At 39.2% G+C, this 20,760-nt stretch overlaps 1 protein-coding gene across 1 annotated transcript in view; it reads right to left on the reverse strand.

Annotated features, from left to right (window-relative positions):
- Nucleotides 1-2,338: 2,338 nt before the first annotated feature.
- LOC136872583 (guanine nucleotide-exchange factor SEC12) overlaps nt 2,339-20,760 on the reverse strand; it is an 86,766-nt gene continuing 68,344 nt past the window's right edge. Inside the window, exons 7-8 of the mRNA XM_067146384.1 lie at nt 5,981-6,140; nt 2,339-2,475 (exon numbers count right to left, since the gene is read on the reverse strand). Coding sequence (XP_067002485.1) covers nt 2,390-2,475; nt 5,981-6,140 — 246 coding nt within the window. The 3' untranslated portion in view covers nt 2,339-2,389. The remainder of the gene's footprint in view (nt 2,476-5,980; nt 6,141-20,760) is intronic.

Raw genomic sequence — 20,760 nt, forward strand, 5'->3', positions numbered from 1 at the left:
CCCTTCTTGAAATTTGCTGATAATTGTCGGACTGAAGTGAAACCACGCTGTAATAACACACACAAGCAAATATTACGTGTATACATGCTGTAAGTAATGCCCGTCGACTGCTGTGCACTAAAAGAACACTCAAAATGAAAGACGATAACTAAATTTCCTTCCAACTTTCTCATTATAAAAAAAACTTATCATAGAATAGAGAAGGTAACATTAATTTCCTTTTCGGAGCAGTTTTACAGATTTTTCTTGATTCTTACGACATCGTAATTGAATTATATACAGTAAAACCTCGTTAATTCGAAGTCGTTGGGACTAAAAAATCGGACTTCGAATTATGTGATTTCGAATTAACCACCAATTCGCAATTCAGAAGTACCAACCCTTGCCGTGTTACAAAATATTCTATGGCCCGTTACTGCATGCAGTTAACCTTGATTTACAGTTTATACCCTTCAAATGCCATGAAAATAGAACTATTCACAAAATGTATCCAAGAAGGTGCATTTACAGTATTCAAGTAACGCACTCGGATATCTCACTGGCAAACATAACCTCACGCAACGAAAGAAAGAAAGAAAGAAAAAAAAAAAAGCACGATTCAAAGACGAGGAGAAATCTATGCTGGCTCCCATGTGCAAGTGCTTTATTAATTGGATTACTATACTTTATGCATTTTAGATGCCTTGTATTTACAAAGGAAGGGCAACTTTTTTACGACACTATCCTTGTATGATTTCCCGCCATGGTATTTCTCTCGTACGTCAGAAATATAAACATTTGCCGCGTCACAAAGTATTCTAAGACCCATTAATACATGCAATCACCTCGATTCACAGTTTAAACCTTTCAAATGCCATGGAAAAAACTATTTCCGAAATGTATCCAACAAGGTGCATTTACAATTTTCAAATAATGCATTTGGATAAATCACTGACAAACATAACCTCACGCAACGAGAGAAAAAAATCACACAATTCAAAGACGAGGATAAATTATGCCGGTCCCCCTGTGCAAATGCATGATTTTTTGGATTTCAGTACTGTTTGCATTTTTATATGCTTTGTACTGGCATGGAACGTGCCCGACGCCCTTAAAACATTGTAGTTTATCGAACTTTCCTATGACAAGGGGATAAAGTTTCTCGCTTCCATCCAATGTGCATTGCAACGTACCACTATGACCCATTTAAAACCATAAGGCCGTTTGGGCTTGCATTAAAAAAAAAAGCAATGCAGTTTCACCGGCAATGACAATATTGTTCGGTGCCTACGAATTTATTATCTGAGCTACGCTTTTTCGTCAACTGTCGGCATCGCCAGTGTTCGCGGATTCTGTTTTTCCGCATACTGCCTGTTGCGTGATATTACGGCGTTCCTTAAAAGGATGAATACAAAAGAATTCCGATTTCATTCAATTTAGCAATCATGAAGCACACTGTAGACCCACCGAAGTGAGTGTAAGTGCGGAAAGCTACCCTTGCACGTTCCGGAACGCGGGTTGTATTATGACGCGGAGCGTATAAATTTCGAGTAGAACTTACTCTGTAGCACACTATTGTTTTTAAATGTAAAGGCAGTTTCGAATTAAAAGTCCGAATTTCGGTAATGGGGCCGACATTGTACTTCGAATTACGAATTATCCGTATTTCGAATTAAACAATTTAAATAACGTGCAAAACTGTATCTCGTGTTTCCGGGAATGAGAGCTTCTTCGAATTAGGCGGGATTTTGAATTAACCGATTTTGAATTATCGAGGTTCTACTGTATATAAGAACTGGATGAAATAACACTGTATTAATGAAATACTACATTCGCCATTTTACACCAATTACTGTATTAAATGCGCCACAATTCCACTTACCTGGTATTATCCAAATTGGTTTACAATCTAAAAAAAAAAAGAGAGAGAGAGAGAGAGAGAGAGAGAGAGAGAGAGAGAGAGAGAGAGAGAGAGGTTTACTTATTCCCGCAAATGTAACAGTAGTGACTTTTCACAACATGGCAGTGGCAATACATATAATCTCGCAAGTCACGACAAAATTATGATTAAATAGTGCCAACATGTGAGTTGAATGGTAAATGTAAGATGTCGTATTGGCAAGTGGAGTCCCTAAATTGTATGATTAGCAACAGCGAATCAAACTATAAATTACTACCGTCAGTATTAATAGAGGAGAAAGAGTATGGTTGTTCCCTTAGTGACTTTGTTTACACAGTGGGTTCTGCTGTATTTCAGAATTTTAAAAAATACTCATATTCTACACTGTCCGATTTCACACAGAATGTCCCATCCTTCTGCATAGAACATTCATGAACATGTAAATAAATAAGTGAAATGCACCTTTCTTCCCGTTTATTAAATATACAGCGTATTCACTTACACTAAATATCACAGACCTAAATAGCTGCACAACACGAAGGACAGGAATAGCACCACGACGATAAGAATGATTGCAACCCACGGTGGTATAGTTCCTGGAAGATAAAAATACGGAAGTATTTCAGTTTTGTGCTAAGAATTACAAGAGCGAGTCAATCAAAAACGTTAAACATATTCAACATCACTGTTTTAAAACATTTTATTAGCAATGAAAATCTAACAGAATATCATTGTGGAACACTCCAATTAAACTTTTATACTACTTGTTACAAATTTTGTAAAGTCACTGAAAGATCTAAAGACATGTTGTTCACATTCTGCACCAAATTTTAGCATTGGTGTAGTCATCTAGACTGTATAATACAACATGCTGAAGAAAACATGGTTAGCCACCACTCAGGTCGTCGAGGTAATGGTCATTCATTCATTTCCGTGTCCGGTCAGCATTTGCAAAAATCTGCAGCTGCGATGGCCTTGTTGTTTCCTCTAAAAAACATCTTGTGCTGTGCATGTGTTGTCCACGAAGGGACAGTTAAGTAGGTGGCTTGGGTCTTCGTCAGCACCACATTCACACGAGGTGTCTGCGTTTGCTTGAAGGATCCCCCATTTCTTCAGGTTGGTCTTGCATTGAGGGACGCCCACTATTACGTGGTCGAGGGACCTCCATACTGAATAAGGTAGGTTGACGCCAGGAACTAGTTTTCCCTTTGGTGACGTCTTTGGGCAGTGAGTTCCTCCATCTGTTCAGATGAGTTGTCTCTGGTGTTCCCTCGAGTGGCAAAGTCCTAGCAAGGAAGCTCTTGCAGGATCTGAGGTCAGACCTTGCTGCTCGGTAATGGTAACAACTTTATTTTATAACATAATAAACCATATAGTTTGCAGTCACAGCTACTGATTGTGCAGTAGAACTCCCCGGTAGATGCTGTGTACAATAATTTATTGTGAGCTTTCTTTGCAAAACTCACTATTTCTAAAATTTTGAGTTTTTCAAGTAAGAGTGCAGTCGTATAATATTTGAGGTTAGGCATCTACTGGTGATATTATTTAATACAAAACTATAATAAATCCCCGCGGTCTTTCAAGGAAAGGAATGCAATTTTTTCCAAAACTAACTAAATCCAGGACATAAAAATAAGCTAATTTCTTTTCACGGATCCACACAACATTTGAAAAATCGAACTAAAAATCTTCTTCTTGTTAATTTTTACTCTGAAGATTCATTGGCAACAATTCTGCTCGTCCACTCCTCTCTGTTAGTCTCTTCATTTCCTCCTCCTATGTCTTCCCCAACCTGTCTAGAGCATTGCAGTCTAGGCCTTCCTCTCCCTCTCTTGCCATGAATCATTCCTTTCATAATAAAAATAAATGAAGATGCACGAAATGGAGATAGCAGGAAAACAACCAAAAGGAAGACCAAGAGACAGATGGATGAAAATGGAAGAGTGTCTGCGTGGAGAGAAGAAGAGAGGACTGGGCAAAAGTGAAGAGGGAGAAGTGGTGGGAAGACGAGAGGAGATCGTCCTGGGTATCCTTTCCTCTGCCATTCTCTCCATGTACCCATACCATCTAAATGCCTCATATCCTGTTCCGTGGTGGTGCTTCTTTTAACTCTTTCCGGTCTAACTGCGAGCATAGCTCGCAGCGGCCGAAATTACGTTCAGGATGCGCTGTGGGCATAGCCCGTAGTAAGGTTTGACAATTTGTTAAAAATCGAGAACGAGCTATGCACGCATTCTGGTGGTTACATCCTGTTTCCTAATGTATTAGTTACGAGAATATTTAAGCAGATGACAGTATTATATGTCTAAGTCAGAGAATTTACGATATATTTGAACAGCATGCATCAGTAGATGTTGTCACTCAGTGAGCTCTAAGACATGGCTTCTCGCGGCAAACATGTGCTTGACGAAAGTGATATTTTATGATATATTGTAAGTTTATGCGCAAATGAACATATTATTGACATATGAATTCGAAACAACTTCTTGCTTTTCATTATGATTGGAGTTCGTTTTACGGCCTAGCTCATGTTCCCGCGTATTTCATATTTGTGTGAATACATAAGATTGTCTACATATTAGTAAAGTTGTCTATTTAGAAGACTGTATTTTCTCTTTCTCAGGAGTCTTTTGTGGTATGTGGAACAATATTTTTACATTTGAGTAACTTTTAACAAAATTTATCAATTAAAATAAAATTTCGTAATAGCACCCATTTTCATTATTGTAATTATTACTATTATTATTATTATTATTATTATTGAAAAATTATTATTTTTATATCGTACTTATTATCGTTGTTGTTTTGTAATTGCAATGCACATTTTATATTAGCGAAATAGGGTAAATATTACTGTATTTCAGAAAAATGTACTTGCTTCGTTATCCGTCAGACCTTTCCTCCATTCGCAAAACATGGTATAATATATAAACAATTTTAAAATCTCAAGTAATAGTTGACAGGATACAAAGAGCGCTTTTGAAAATTAGATGCTCAAACAAGCACAAAGAAAAAAGAATCATGCCAATATCTCCTACAGGTACAGAGATATAATGTTTTAAAGATCCTTAAAATGCCCAGTCCAGAACGTTTGTTAGGGATATTAAGGCCCAGACTGGAATGGGTTAATCTCTAACCTCTCATTTCTCATCTTATCCATTCTTGTCACTCCTATCTTGCTTCTCAGAAATTTCATTTTACTTCCCTGTATCCTAGTCACAGATCTCTGTCTCATTACCCAAGTTTCTGCTACATATGTCAGAACAGGTACATAGTACGTCCTGCATATCACACTTTTGCTCCTCTGAGGAACATCCTTGCTACAGACCAGGCTTCTGACACTTTTCAGGAACACTCCTGCTTGTCTTCCAAGCTCGATTATTTCCTTTTCATTTCTTCCACTTTCCTCTATGATACCTCCCAGGTACTTGAAACTCTCTACGTTCCTAAACTGTTCCCTTCCAAGCATGATTCCTTTCTTTTTCTTTCTAGTTGTGATCATTAACTCTTTTTGGCATTAAATTTTATTCCATATTGTTCCACCTCATCTTCCCCATGCATCTAACTATTCCTGGATATTATCTTCCTTTCCCCCCCCACCCCAACATTAACAAGTCATCTGCAAAGCATAATCACTTTCATTTTCCCTTCCCCAATTTTCCTTGCCACTTTTGTTATTAACTCATCCATAACTACAATGAAGAGCAAAGGTGACAGAGCACTTCCTTCTCTTAATCCACTTTTTTGTTCAAACCAGTCCGTTCTCTCGCCTCCTACTTTCATACAACTGACACTCATGTGGTACATCTCCCTCACTCTTTCCATTGTCTGTTTTTTGACACCTTTTTTCTGTAAGGCTTCCCATACCTTGTTTCTGCACACATGATCATATGCTTCCTCAAAGTCCAGGTACTTTGTCTTTTTCAGATTTAATTTTATTCCAAATTCTTTGATACACATCTTCCACTGCTGTTTGAGGTCATACATGTTTTGTTTAATTGAACAAACTTTTTATAATGTATATAAATAGACAATAGACTCCAGCTGAGTTCGAATTACACAAATCAGTAAAAATATGTATGGAGACAACTGAATACTTACTTCTATACCCGAGGTCATGAATGCACACTCTATTATCCACTGATATGCTCACAACTGCAGTTTCTGTTGCACTGTTTATAGCTGGTTCATCCAAAACACTGGGCAAGAATTCTAGGCCAGTAACAAACATACTGTGGGCAGCTTCCACATGTAAGACTCTCTGAAAATTAAAGGACAACATTATTAGCATATTGAATTTTACAAAATTAAAACTTCGTGTTATTTTTTGAGATTTCAGAGTCAACAGCCTTGAGTACTTAATGCGTTTGTGCTCAAAGGAAATCATTCAGCAGATGCTGAAAGTTAATAGAGAAAAAACAGAAGTCATGGTAGCTAGCAGAAAAAGAACAGAAAATATACACATTTTAGACAGAAGCAAGCTGAAGGAAGTGTCCAAAATCATGTGTGATAGGAAAAATACTTCTGACAACAGTGATAATAACTGTACAGATATATGAAGCAGAAGCATGGGTAATAGGGTAAAGGGAACAGAATGTTGAGATGGATGATGTGCTAGAGGTATCGCCGACAGGAAGACCTAAGAAATGAAGCTACCACATTTGACGAAGAGCTGGTGAGAATGTCATCACAGAAAAGATAAAGAAAAGTATAGGGTCGATGCATAAGTTACTGCGGTATTCTTTTGGGTTGGCAACAATGTGGCGTGAAGGGATTGCTTATCGTTATTCCGTTGTTTTAACTGAGTTTGGAGTTTGTGTGTTGTGAAACACAGGTTTTCTTGATTGTGAACATATTATTTGTATATATTTCTGACAAACGGATATGGAATGTCAAGTTGAGAAAAGTGAGCATTCCTGACACATTTTACTCTCTGAGTTTAACCGAGGATCCAGTGTAATAGGAGCTGCGAGAACAATTTGTGCAGTGTACGGGAATGAAGCAATGGCAATGACGAATGGCTAACAGATTTCTTCCAGTCAAAACCAAAACAGTTTACAGGCGAGGCATTCAACTGCTACCTGAACGTTGGCAGAAGGTCATACAGAGTGGAGGTGAATACATCACTGAGTGATTGTGATTGTGAGTTACAATGCATGACCGTGACAGTAAAATAAAATAAAATATAAGAACCGCATGAACTTATGCATCGACCCAATACATGGCATGCACGTGGTAAGGAAGGAGAAAACATAAGGCATGAAGAGAGCAGGTGATAAACAAGTGACATGACAGAGATCAAGAGGAAGAGGAGGAGGGTCAGGGTAGTGGATGACCTATAGGAGAAAGGACAAGTTCTATAGATTGTCAGTATACATAACATCAGCTGTTGAGTTCTGATTCTGTCTTCACACAAATCAAGTTGTACTTCGTTCATAAAAATGGCAAATATTCCATCAATAATGTTTGCAAACTTTTATGAGAATGCTCTGTTCTGTACTTAAGTCTCGGGAAAAGACCCGAGGCTTTGGAATCAATTCACACCAAATTATGAGCTATGTGCAGGAAGAAGATAGAAATGTATACAATAAGGAAAGATGTAGTAAATAATATCAAAATGAGAGAGAAACAAACACGTAACTTAATGCATCTTTCAAACAAAACATCTGCTTGACATAGCGGTGATAATGAAGATCCAGAAGGATAATACTTTAATTGCTTTTCTTGTTTATGAACTCACCACCCTAAACATGAGTACGGTTGCTGCCAGAAAATTATCCTTTTTCTGCCACACTTGTCTCGTAACACCACATTTTGTATTATTGTGAGGAAATTGAATCCACATTGCAGCTTTAGGGACGATGAGGTACGTACTTTCAACAGTTGTTTGATGGGTAGTGAGTACTTTCTGCCATACCTGCCCGTTTTAAAAATGCTTTCAATTGAACTATACTCTTAATAGTACCTCTTGATTCCGGTTTATCTGGTCCTAATGAATTCAATTTTGAAAAATGATACAGACTTCTAAGATTCTCAGAATTCATCATTCCATGAAGCACCACATTACTAATAAACTTTGCCATTATTTTGAGTCTCGTGCTCTTAAGAGCAATTAATCAGTGGACACTCATACTTGAGACAGCTATTAGACTACCAAAACAGAGTGAGCATATATTCATCAATAAAATTGGAGAAGGTACCCTCTCTTTCATTTGTATCACAAATAAGAATCTCCTCTTGAACTGTTAAAAATGTGGGTTTATGCTGACCTGAATATGTGCTCAGCTAATGAGTAATATCTCAAGAAATTTATTCTTACAAAGTAGAGGAAAGTTGAGTATATACTAAGTACTCATGGTTATTCATACCATACAATGCTACAAAAAATGACAAAATAGTAAGCTTTTGGGCTTTTGCCGTGTCAAGAAAACACGGTGAAATTCTTTATGTTTTGCAGAGAACTTTGCTCCCCGTCTTCAGATGAAAGTCTCGACTGTTCATGAGGAAGACTTCTCCAATCACGAAGGATTGAACGTACAAATGCTTTACCGTTGGTCTATAGCAAGTGGTACTCTCGTTCGTCACTACACCTGCCGGGCTATGTGGCTCAGACGGTTGAGGTGCTGGCCTTCTGACACCAACTTGCAGGTTGAACTTGGCTCAGTTCCGGGGTATTTGAAGGTACTCAAATACGTCAGCCTCATGTCGGTAAATTTACTGGCACGTTAAAGAACTCCTGCGGGACTAAATTCTGGCACTGCGGCATCTGCAAAAGCCATCAAAGTAGTCAGTGGGATGTAAAGCAAATAATAATAATTACTTATCATTCCTCACAAGACGGGTCACTGTACGCTGGCCTTCCAAGTGGAAGCTGACGACACCATCTAAGCCCCAATTAAGATGTTTCTTGCTACACCTTATGTGCATTGCAAAGTAACAGCAAGGTCATCAGACAAATCAGGGCCGAATGTGGTAGAAGAAATAAATATTTTTTAGCATTACTTTGACTGAATTTGGTTGGACATTTGCACTATATACATGGTGTCTCAATAAAATGTATACACTCTTTGACAGTACATACCAACCATGCTTTTTGTCTCTTTTTTTTCAGGTGTGGCTGCTTAAAATAATGGCTGAAGTCAGACTAAACTCTGAGGAAAGAAAATTTATTATAAAGCGTTACTGGAAGACTGAGAACATAAGTGAAGTGCAAAGACGGTTTAGAAAGAGTTTCAACGCGATGCACCAATTACTCGTTGGTGAGATAAGTTTGAGAAAGAAGGAACTGTTATGGATGTCTATAAAAGTCATTCTGGAAGACCACGATCATCCACCAGCCCCACAAGAGAAAGAAAAGTTATGGCACGACTTCAGCAATCACCTAGAATATCCGTTCGGCAAGCGGCTCGTGAGACAGGAGTTCCGAAATTCGAGCGTCCATCACATTTTGAAGCACGTCAAATGGAGAAGTTTTATTCCTACATTAGTCCGCACTCTTAATGAAGATGATTATGACAGGAGAATTGAATTTTGTGAGTGGTACCAAGCAAAATCTGCAGAGGACAATCAATTACCATATAAGATTGTTTAGAGCGATGAGGCTAAGTTCAAGTTAAATGGTTCCATTAATTGTCACAATTGCACCTACTGGACAGCTAACAATCCTCATGTGACAGTGGACCACCATGTGAACTTACCTGGAGTTACAGTGGGGTGTGTTAGCATTTGGTTTAATTGGACTTTTCTGTTTTGATGATACCGCTATGCCACGCATTCGAGAGATATTTAGGAATGAAGAATGGTACTTCCAGCAGGATGGAGCACCTCCCCACTACCATCGGGATGTAAGGGCCTATCTTGATAGCCACCTGCCAAACAGATGAGTAGGACGAAGAGGAAGTATCGAGTACCCTCCACGCTCACCTGATTTGTCCCCATAGATTTTTTTCTGTGGAGGTATGTTAAACACAACGTTTACACCACAAAACCAGCTACAATAAATGAATTGAGAGCAGCCATTGAAAGAGAATGTGCCGAGATACCAATTGAAATAATTAGGATGTTTTGGATTCAATCAGTCAGTGTTAATCAGCTTTGCTTGGACCACAATGGCCAACAATTTGACCACTTTCGATAATTGGGTGGTTTCTACATTTGTTCACATTATTTTGATTTTTGAAACTTTTCTGTATTATAATAACTGTTTGTGTTATAGTCATTTAAAGAGTGTATACATTTTATTGGGACACCCTTTTGTCAATTTTAGTCTACAAATGGCTGAAGATGACCCTAAATGGGGTCAAAACCATTATCAATGTATAAGTAATTATAGGACATCTCATTAAATTGTACTGAATTTTTAATGTCTTTTAATGTCTTATTCACACAATGCAGATGGGTCCTGAGAAAACTTGTGTTTGCCTCGCCGAGTGTTGCAGACAAGTCCCGGGTTATCTCGTGTAGCTGCAGACAGAATTTTTGTGTTTTGTTTTGGGATATTCAAGAACTATTTGAAGGTCACAGGAGATAGAACTCTGTTGTAGATGGTTTTGCACAGTCGATAGTTGCATTTCTTATTCTTCACTTTATAGGTTTTTTTTGGATTGCCTGACAACATGTGCACAAAGCTTATTCATTTTATAGTTTTTTAAAAATTTCCTGACAACATGTTTACAAAGTTTAGAGAGCCATGCCGTCAGCAGCAAGGCGTGTTTTAGACAGCGATGAAATTATTCGTGAGTTTTGTGCTGCTGCAGGTTCAGAATGTCCAAATGATGGTAAATATTTAGAATTCGATGATGAAATATTTTACAGCAAAAATGTTTCAAGTGATGATGAGGATACAGCCTTTTCTTCACAGCATGGAACTGCTGTGTTAAAAAATTGAATCTGATAACTGTGTTGCGAGTGTAAATAGGGTAAATAATATGAATCATTTACTGTTTCCTGACAACTGTGTTATGCATAATAGTGCACATAGGCTAGAAGATTTTGAAGGTATTCCTGGTATAAAGGCATGGCCTAATGAACCTGAAACCATAGGTCAAGTAACAGCACTTCTGTTTGGTGAGGGTTTTTTGAATATGTAGCTCAGCTAGAGAAACTTACACTATCAGCAGAATTCACAGTCACATTTTCACAATGTATCCCCTAAAATACTGAAATGGACTGATTTCACTAGCAGGGAAATTAATTTTGTTTGTTTGTGTATATTAATGTGGCAGGTGAAGAAGTCGTGTTTGAAAGATTACTGGTCAACCGATCCCTTAATATTTTTGCTATTCAGATTATCACACCAGAAACGAGTACAAGGATTACTTGGGAAGGCCTCCAAAAAGAAACACAGTAGTCCTTCAAAAATTAATGAAGTTCTGACAGTTATTTGTATGCATGCACTCCACTTTGAAGTTAGAGTAGGTAGAAAGTGGCTAGGAACAGGGCTAGTGAATGGTGTGAAGGACACCCAGACTGCAATGTGTTAATGTTCGTGGTAAATGGTAGAAGAAAGCAAAAAAGACCAAAGTTGAGAAGAAGGGACAAGATAACGGAAGACCTAAAAGATAAAGGCTAGAAACGAGAGGAAGCTGGGGACAAGAACACCTGGAGGAAGAAAATTAGAGAAGTTAACGCTGTCCTGTATGCCACACGATAAGACTGAGAAGAAGAAGAAGAAGAAGAATACGAAGCATATTATTCCAACCGGAAAAACCTTTTTTTTTTTTAGATGAATGTCTGGTGGTAGTGGTTAATGTTTTAAGAGGAAGTACAACTGAAAGAAAAATGGAAGAGGTCTGAACATCGAAAAATCAAGGCTCCGGCAAAAGAAAGGGAAGGGGCACAAAAAGCTATAAAACTGAAGACTCCCTAGGCCTCAACACCTAATACTGTTGGGGTTGATAAACATCAAGAGTTGACCAAGTGAGGTCGGATAAGAAAGATGAAAGCGGGGAGCCTGGCACAATTAAGTGCAAGCAATGCCAGACTGAGCTAAGGGCCTAGTGGTCACCAACCCATACTCCCAAGTTTGGAGTCCCTGGTTCCTCTTTCAGTCCCCTCTTACAGCAGACAGGAGAGACCGTGGATTTTATTCTACTGCCCCCACCCACAAGGAGAAAGTGAGCATCTGAAACGGAGAAATGGATCTGGCCTTCACATGAACCAAGAAGATTCTTGCACAAAGGATTTCTCTGTCCCTCTGCAGAGTTGCAGACTTTGCATTAGGTCTGAAGACAGGATGGGACTCCGATTATTGTGAGGAAGGCAACAGCATAGCCATAGAGGCAAACGTATGACGAGAAGATACTGGCGATGTTGCCTAGAATAAACTGGTTGTGCATGCTTTTATTACCTCTATTATTAATAAAAATGAGATGGTGTCTGCTCATTTGTTTGTTCCGGATGGGATCGAAAAATTTAGGAACAAGTGAGCTGAAATCCCAAATCACGCAAGAGATACTTTTGATGTACATTTGAAACTGTTTCTTGCGACATTGCTTTTAACAACGCATTGGATATAAAGGCAAAATCTAACAGTCCCGTCTAAATCCTATATAGACACGGTATTTAAAAAAAATCGATCAGTACGACATTATTTATTATGACAAATTGTACAAAACGGTGTATTTTGATGACATTTTCGGAGAAATGTATCCAGTATAACGTCCAATGGTTATTTTTGATTGTTATGCATTTGGAGATTGCTGACAACAATGTAAATGTAGACTGCAAATCATTCTTGTCTGTTAAATAGTTAAACCAAACATCGCTGTGAAGATGTCGCAAAAGAAAGGGAAAGGGACAGTCGCACATAATGGCGATTAAAAAATGGGGGAATGAATGTCAGCATCACAAAGAAATTAGGTGTATCACAGACAACAATTTCTACAATTTAGAAGGACAGAAGTAACATCTCATTTATTAGCCAATACCATGTGAAATCTTGTTGCTACTTCGTTCCTCAATTATTACTTTACATTTTGCTGTACGTACTGTGTAAACATTAGAAAAAGAATTCCTCTCAGTCCCACTCTGCAAATACTGTATTGCAAATAAAGTACTTATTTCACTGGTGTTTTTTTGAAGTTCTAATTTTCATTCATACACATTAGTTCATCTACTGAGATAGCCTCATTTTCTCTTGTGATATTTTGTTTGAGTTCATCTAGAGTGTGAGGGTTTGTTGCATAAACCTTATTTTTCAATTTTCCCCATAAATAAAATTCGCAAACCATAAGATCTGGGGATGTTGCAGGCCACAATGATTTACTAATTACCCTGTTATCAAAATATTCCTCAATTAACTTAATGACTCGTTAGCCTATGTGCGATTGCTAAGTCTTGCTGGGAATATCCAGATTGGCATTCATTGTCCATCAATTGTTTAAAAAACAGTACGACAATATCATTCCTATATCTCTGCCCACTGATTGTGGTTTCAAAAACTGTAGGCTCTATTATCCTGTCTCCAGTTAGTGCTACCAACACTCCTATTTTCACACTCCAGATGAACTCAAAATCTCACGAGAGAAATTGAGGCTATCTCGGTAGATGAACTAATGCATATCAATTAAAATTTCAACATTTTCAACATCATCTGTGACAAGGTGAGAAATTATTTTACTTTGATTATGCGTTATTATGTGTGTGTGTTATTTACATGCGATTCATACATACGGGCACTCTTCCGGCCCCAAGCTAAGCGAGTTGCCATGTGCTCGTCTGACCTTCAGCTCGCCCATCTAATCGCTGCGCTGCACCGGCCGGCCGGCCGGCCAGCCCCACTTAACACCCTGGAGTATGATACGAAAGACATGGAATGACAGACTGAGAAACGAAGATGTGAGAAAGGAGGTCAGTATGGGAAACTTAAATGAGAGAATTGATAGGTGTAAACTAAGATGGTTTGGACGTGTAAAGAAGAGGAAAGAATACAAACACAGATGATGGATATGAAGTTCAAGGGAATGACAGCGAGACCTAGAAAGAGGAATGCAATAAAAAGAAACCTGGGCTGGGACAAAATGATGAAAGAGGAATGGAGGAAGGAGAGAGGAAGGTGGAGAAGTGCCATAAATGCCTCAACCCAGCAGGAACTGGATAAGGGAAAAAGAGGAGGAGATTTCGATTCCCATAGGGAACTTGAGAATATTTGTCCTGAATGAGTAAATTCATAATTCCAAGCCTACACTACATTAGCCATGCATCTTGGTAAGTGTGCTAGTTACTAACAGATGAGCCCAAATTGACACACTGGGGCAAAAGGCTGGCAACCATGACTGAGTTAGCTGGAAAATTTATAATAATGTAAATAATGTAAAAATTATGTTGGAAATACTATATACAGTGAAACCTTGTTAAGCCGTTTCTGCAGGGGACAAGGGAAAAGAATGTGTTAAGCAAGAAAACGTACTAATGAATATATGAATAAAACTATCCAACAGGTATATAGAAACACTAGGTACAATTTTTCCGAAATGAGGGCATTTTACGTCGTGTATCCGCGGGTACACTGAAGAAAACTACAGGTCTATCTACCATTCTAAATATGAGAGGAAAGTATTAAAAGATGTGAAAAACATGAGAGAACAAATATGAAAACCTTTTGCAGCGAGGATTATAAAATAACCTAAGTACACTGAAAGGTATGAAAAATATCAGATAACAAATATGAAAACATGTGCACAGGGGCCAACAGAAATATGGAAGTATTATTGCAGATCACACTCTTTCTAAAACAAATGTTAGCAGAATCCTTTTATTTCAGAGCAGTGGGTTATTTAACATTATTTTTTGGTCACACTCATAGACAATGAATTGGAGGTTACATTCGACCATGTGACCATGTGCAAATGCGAGGAAATTTTGGTCGCTATTTTGAGTCAAATGGAACTTTGACCAACTTCAGTGATCGAGTCGAAACTTGAAGGTGCGAGTTTCAACATTTGCGACCTTCATGCGCTTATGTCAGTCCACTTTCCGACAGATTTTAATTTTGACTTCATTATTAAGGAATTTCACAATATTTTCCGTATCCATAACTAGGCCATCACAAGACAAATATCCACCATACTAGTCAATTTCACACTATTATGTTTCTAATCCAGATATAGGCTATCGTATAACACAACAAATATTAACCACACTTCACTCTACCACTCAACACAAAATACATTTCTACCTTCTGAATGGAATGCAAATTAAAGCACAAACAGGCTCACTCTGCTATTCAGTGATCTCGCTGTTAACTGGCAAGCAAAACTGAACATTCCTGAGGCTAACAGCTGGCTCCACAAAAGTGCAACTTATCCTTGATGATGATGATGCTTGTTGTTTAAAGGGGCCTAACATCGAGGTCATCGGCCCCTAATGGTACGAAAGGAAAGGACAAAGTAAAAGTTCAAAATTATCCACTGACCAAAATAAAAAATGTCATGAAGAATGAAAGAACGAATGAATGAATGAATGAACATGAGTTTAAAACAATCAGTGGACCCGACTCAAAAAACTATCATAGTTAATAGTATTACTGACCAAGGGACCACTTCCAAAAGCAAATCGAGGAGGCTTGGTGTCTAAATGTGTCTAAAATACAAGTCAAAGGCCCCTTAGAATGATACTTATCGCTAGTAATGTAGAACCATGGTATCTGTCCTGTTGCGGTACTAATCAATGGTAGCAGAGACGTGCGGTATTCCACACATTATTGTACTACTCAAAGCTTATGAAATTCGACATTAATACAGACCTATGTTTTTCTCACTCTGCGGCGCCATTCACAGGCAACGCAAACCTATGATGTTCATCACATAAGAGTACTAACCACAGGGACCTCTCCCTATCCCGTGGTGTTCCTCATATAGTGGGTACTAATCACAGGTAAGGCAGGTCCATGGTAGCTATCATCCCATGGTCCCGCTCATATGGTGGTACTAATCACAGGTACTGCAAAAGCCGACCGCGCGGTGCTCCTGTGTGCTACTAATCACAAACCTATTTCGTACTTAATATAGTGGTACTACGCACAAGTAAAAGCGACCCTTGGTGTTCTCCGCGTGGTGGTACTAATCACATGTAGTTGCATGGTTCGAATACAATCCTCCCTTGGTCGCCCCTTTTAGTCGGCTCTCACGACAGGCAGGGGATACCGTGGGTGTATTATTCGTCTGCCTCCCCCACCCACAGGGGGTGTGTGTTTGGTCCGCGAGAGGTATTTTATTTCCCTCAAGTCCGCCGGCAAGCCGGTTAGGACCCCCCTATCCGCCACCTGGGACGCGCCACGTGGGAGTATCACCTCTCCCCCTGCTACGCCTGCGTAGCAGGTTCGTGGCAACTTATCCTTTGAAGTTCATGAAGGCCTTTTCCCGTAATTACGCAGCTGTGGTGACGGCTCTTACCCGAGATGAAAATCATGTTCCTTTAACAAGGGATAACAAATACAGTAACATTTTCAGGTCTAGGCAAAATGTGGTCGTAATAAGCGTACTAGCAAAAATTTGTGACGTGATATGTGAGGTATTTTTATATAGATTTAATACGATGAGTATCAGGACTTTGATGATTGATTGATGCTTGTTGTTTAAAGGGGCCTAACATCTAGGTCATCGGCCCCTAATGGTACAAAATGAGAAGAAATGAAATGACAAATTAAAAACCCCAAATCCTCCACTGACCACAATTCAAAATGTGAGGACGAAGAATGAATGGATGGATATCAATTTAAAACGATCAGTGGAACCGATCCACAGTGCCTCTCATGCACATAAGCCAGCATAAAACAATAGTATTACTGACCAAGGCACTGCTTCTATAGCACGATACTGAATCGATGATGCTTGTAGTCGAAAGGAGTCCAATATCCAAGTCATCGGCCCCTCATAATGGTACTTATCGCTAGCAAAGTAGAACCATGGTAGTTGTCATGTTGCGGTACTAATCAAGAGTAGCGTAGACTCGCGGTATTCCACACATTATGGTACTACTCACAGGTAAGGAAATTCACACATGTATTACAGTACAGACCTACTGTGTTTCACACATTGCGGCGCCACTGACAAGCAACGCAAACCTATGGTGTTCATCACTTACGTGTACTAACCATAGGGACTCGTACTGTCCCGTGGTGTTCCTCGTACAGTGGGTACTAATCATAGGCAAGCCAGAACTATGGGTTCCGTCATCCCATGGTATTGCTCATAAAGTGCTACTAATCACAAGTACTGTAAAAGCCATCGCGCTCTCGTTTGCTACTGATCGCAAACCTATTTGGTCCCTAATGTAGTGGTACTACGCGGAAGTAAAAGCGACCCATGGTGTTCCCTGCATGATGGTACTAATCACAAGTTGTTTCATGGTTCTAATTTGATCATCCCTTGGTCGCCTCTTTTAGTCGCCTCTTACGACAGGCAGAGGATACCGTGGATGTATTCTTCGTCTGCGTCCCCCACCCACAGGGGGGTTGTGTGTTTGGTCCACGAGAGGTATTTTATTCCCTCAAGTCCGCCGGCAAGCCGGTTAGGACCCCATATCCGCCACCTGTGACACGCCACGTGGGAGTATCACCTCTCCCCCTGCTAAGCCAGCGTAGTAGGTTCATGGGCGGAACTTTGAATTTACAACATGCTAAGCGGGCAAATGTGTTAATGAGGAACGCACTAATGAGGTTTCACTGTATTTACATTCCATGTTTCTTTTAAATATTGTGTTGGTTTACCTGACTGCGTCTGGCCCGTCCAATCCGCTACAGTAATGAAGTGGACTGTACAGCCAGCAATTCTGCGGCAAGAAATAACTCTACCCCCTAAGAAGACCAACGGCTTCAGATGAACGAGTTCTCTTAGGTGGTGACGGTCCCCTTACTGTAGTAAATGACACTGGAATCCATCAAGCAGCATGTCCCCAAGTTAGGCGTGGCTGCAGAAGGTGTCTGTACTCCATGTTAGGAGAGACCTCATCACCTGCTGGCTGCAGCTCTAGAATACCTTTGGGAGTGGCAAACTCATCGTGATAATAGCCTAAAATGAGGGCAAACATGGTGTGGCCTCGGAAAATGCTAGAGCGTCCCCGCATTTGATGCACAGTTCTTCAGGTTATTATTATTATTATTATTATTATTATTATTATTATTATTATTATTATTATTATTATTATTTGCTTTACGTCGCACCAAGACAGACAGGACTTATGGTGATGATGGGATCGGAAAGGCCTAGGAGTGGGAAGGAAGCGGCCGTGGCCTTAATTAAGGTAAAGCCCCAGCAATTTCATGGTGTAAAAATGGGAAACCTTGGAAATCCATCTTCAGGGCTGCCGACAGTGGGATTCAAACCCACTATCTCCCGGATGCAAGCTCACAGCTGCGCGACCGTAACTGCACGGCCAACTCGCCCGGTCTTCAGGTACTGGGGGAGCTCTGAGAAGTGGGCGATCTGTATCACAATATATCTGAATTGGGACAGTCAACAACAACCTAACCCTGACAGACAAGACTGAAGAGCTGATAAGAGGTCATGAAAGAGAAGAGCACAGCCATGTTAGGTCTCAGTGAAACAAAATGGAGAGGATAAGGGGAAAGAAAACTGAAGGAAGGGTACAGGCTGTTTTACAGTAGTAGTAGTAGTAGTAGTAGTAGTAGTAGTAGCAGCAGCAGCAGCAGCAGCAGCAGCAGCAGCAGCAGCAGCAGCAGTAGTGATAAAATAATGGCATGTGGTCTCCGAAGAGGCCTGGTGGGGTCTTTGGATTTGACGCCATAAAGGCAACCTGCACATCTATGAGGATGGGGCACTACCTTGGATGATTTCTAATGCTCTTACAACATACACAGTACACCCACCCCCTGAGCCATGGGAATTAACCAATTAAGGTTAAAATCCCCGACCGACCCTGCCGGGAATCAAACCCTTGGACCAAAGGCCAGCATGCTAACCATTTAGCAATGGAGCCGGACAGTGGAGGAGATGGAGAAGATCAATGACAGAATTATCATAGCAAGGATGCAGTTTGAGACAGGAACACAAGATCTGTTCCAAGTATATGATCCACAAACTGGAAATAAAGATGACAATATAGAACAAGTCCTTGCAGAAATGGAGAAATACATTTAAAGACAAGGAAGAAATTATAATTGGAGATCTGACTGCAGAAGTGGAAAGAGAAGAGACTCTGGGGCTATATGGATGTGGCAACAAGAATCAGTAATAATAATAATAATAATAATAATAATAATAATAACTTAGATGTTTCCACCTTTTCAATACAATATATTCACAAAATTACAAAATTATACGGTACTAGTTTCGACCCATCTAGGGGTCATCATCAGCCGTATTGGAGCAAAGATCATTTGTGGCGAAATCCTAAGACAATATTATTTTAAAGAATAACAAGTGAAATGAGATGTTATGGTAATAGTTAATAATACAAGGAATATACATAATAAGAGGTTTTTAACAAAGAATAAAGTATAAATGGGGTGTTGTAAAAATTATAATCATGGAAATCAGTAAGTTCTTGTATTGAAATGAAATATGGCTTAGGAAGAGGGCTTAAGGTGGGGCTGAAGGGTGCGGGAGAAAGTGTAATTGTCTTGGAAAAGTACCTTTGATTAAATTTAGGATTGAGTTTAGGTTGGCTGCATTATTGTTTCTGAGGAAAGTGATAAATAGATCGAAGAGTATGTTGGGTTTCTCTGAGATTTCATTGAGATTGTGACTGGCATTAAAGTATTGGTCTAGGTGTATGTAGTAATTTTCCATTATGTTCAGTAAAGGGCCCTTGTTTGCTAATACGAGGATGTCCATGTCTTGTTCAATATTGGTGAAATTATGGTTATAATCTTGCATGTGTTGGCCGATGGCTGAAAACTTGTTGTATTTTATTGCGTTAGTGTGCTCGTGGTATCTGATAATGAAGTTTCTCCCGGTTTGCCCGATGTAGGTTTTTTTACAGGTGGTACATTTGATCCTATAAACTCCTGATTTTAAAAAACTGCTGGTCTTGTTGATGTGTGAAGTATTGTATAAAACATTCATGTTCTTATTGTTGGTTTTGAAGGCTATTTTAACGCCTTGTTTCTTAAAGATGTTGGTTAACTTGTAGATATCATTGTTGAACGTGAAGGTGGAAAATGTTAGAGGTTTGGTTATTTCTTTTTTGAGGGTAGTTTTTGGGCGATGTTTGTGTTTATTGATTATCCTTTCTATAAAATGATTGCTGAAGCCGTTGAATTTTGCGATTCCGCGGATTGTGTTGAGTTCGTTTTTTAGATCTTTATTGGACATAGGTATGCTGAAGGCTCGGTGAACTAGGCTGTTGTATGTGGCTCGTTTGTGGGACTGGGGGTGCACTGAATCTTGGCGAATGGTGGAGGCTGTTTGAGTGGGTTTTCTGAAAATTTTATAACTGAAAGAATCTGAGTTTCTAGTGATGGTTAAATCTAGAAAGTTGATTTTTTGATTTGATTCGGATTCTAGTGTGAATTTGATATGAGGATCAATATTGTTGAGTCTTAAGAGGGTGGTGGGTGCGTTAATTGATTTCTCATTCATGATTACAAAGACATCGTCGACATATCTGGCCCAAAAGAGAATGTTTTCGAATTCGTTGTCAATTTTGGTGTATTCGAGGAAGTCCAGGTATATTTCTGCTAAGATACCTGAGGCCGGTGACCCCATTGCCAAACCATTTTGTTGATATATGACATTGTCAAAAGTGAAGAAGTTATTGTCGATGATAAGTTTTAATATTGTGATAAAGTCTTGTATCTCTAGTTTGCTTAAGTGGCTGTTTTTGTTTAAATTGTTTATAATTATCGGAATTAATTTTGATACTTGTATGCTTGGGTACATGTTTACAATATCGAAAGAGTGGATGGAGTGATCCGGTTG

Source organism: Anabrus simplex, chromosome 4, assembly GCF_040414725.1.
Source record: "Anabrus simplex isolate iqAnaSimp1 chromosome 4, ASM4041472v1, whole genome shotgun sequence".
Classification (NCBI taxonomy): domain Eukaryota; kingdom Metazoa; phylum Arthropoda; class Insecta; order Orthoptera; family Tettigoniidae; genus Anabrus; species Anabrus simplex.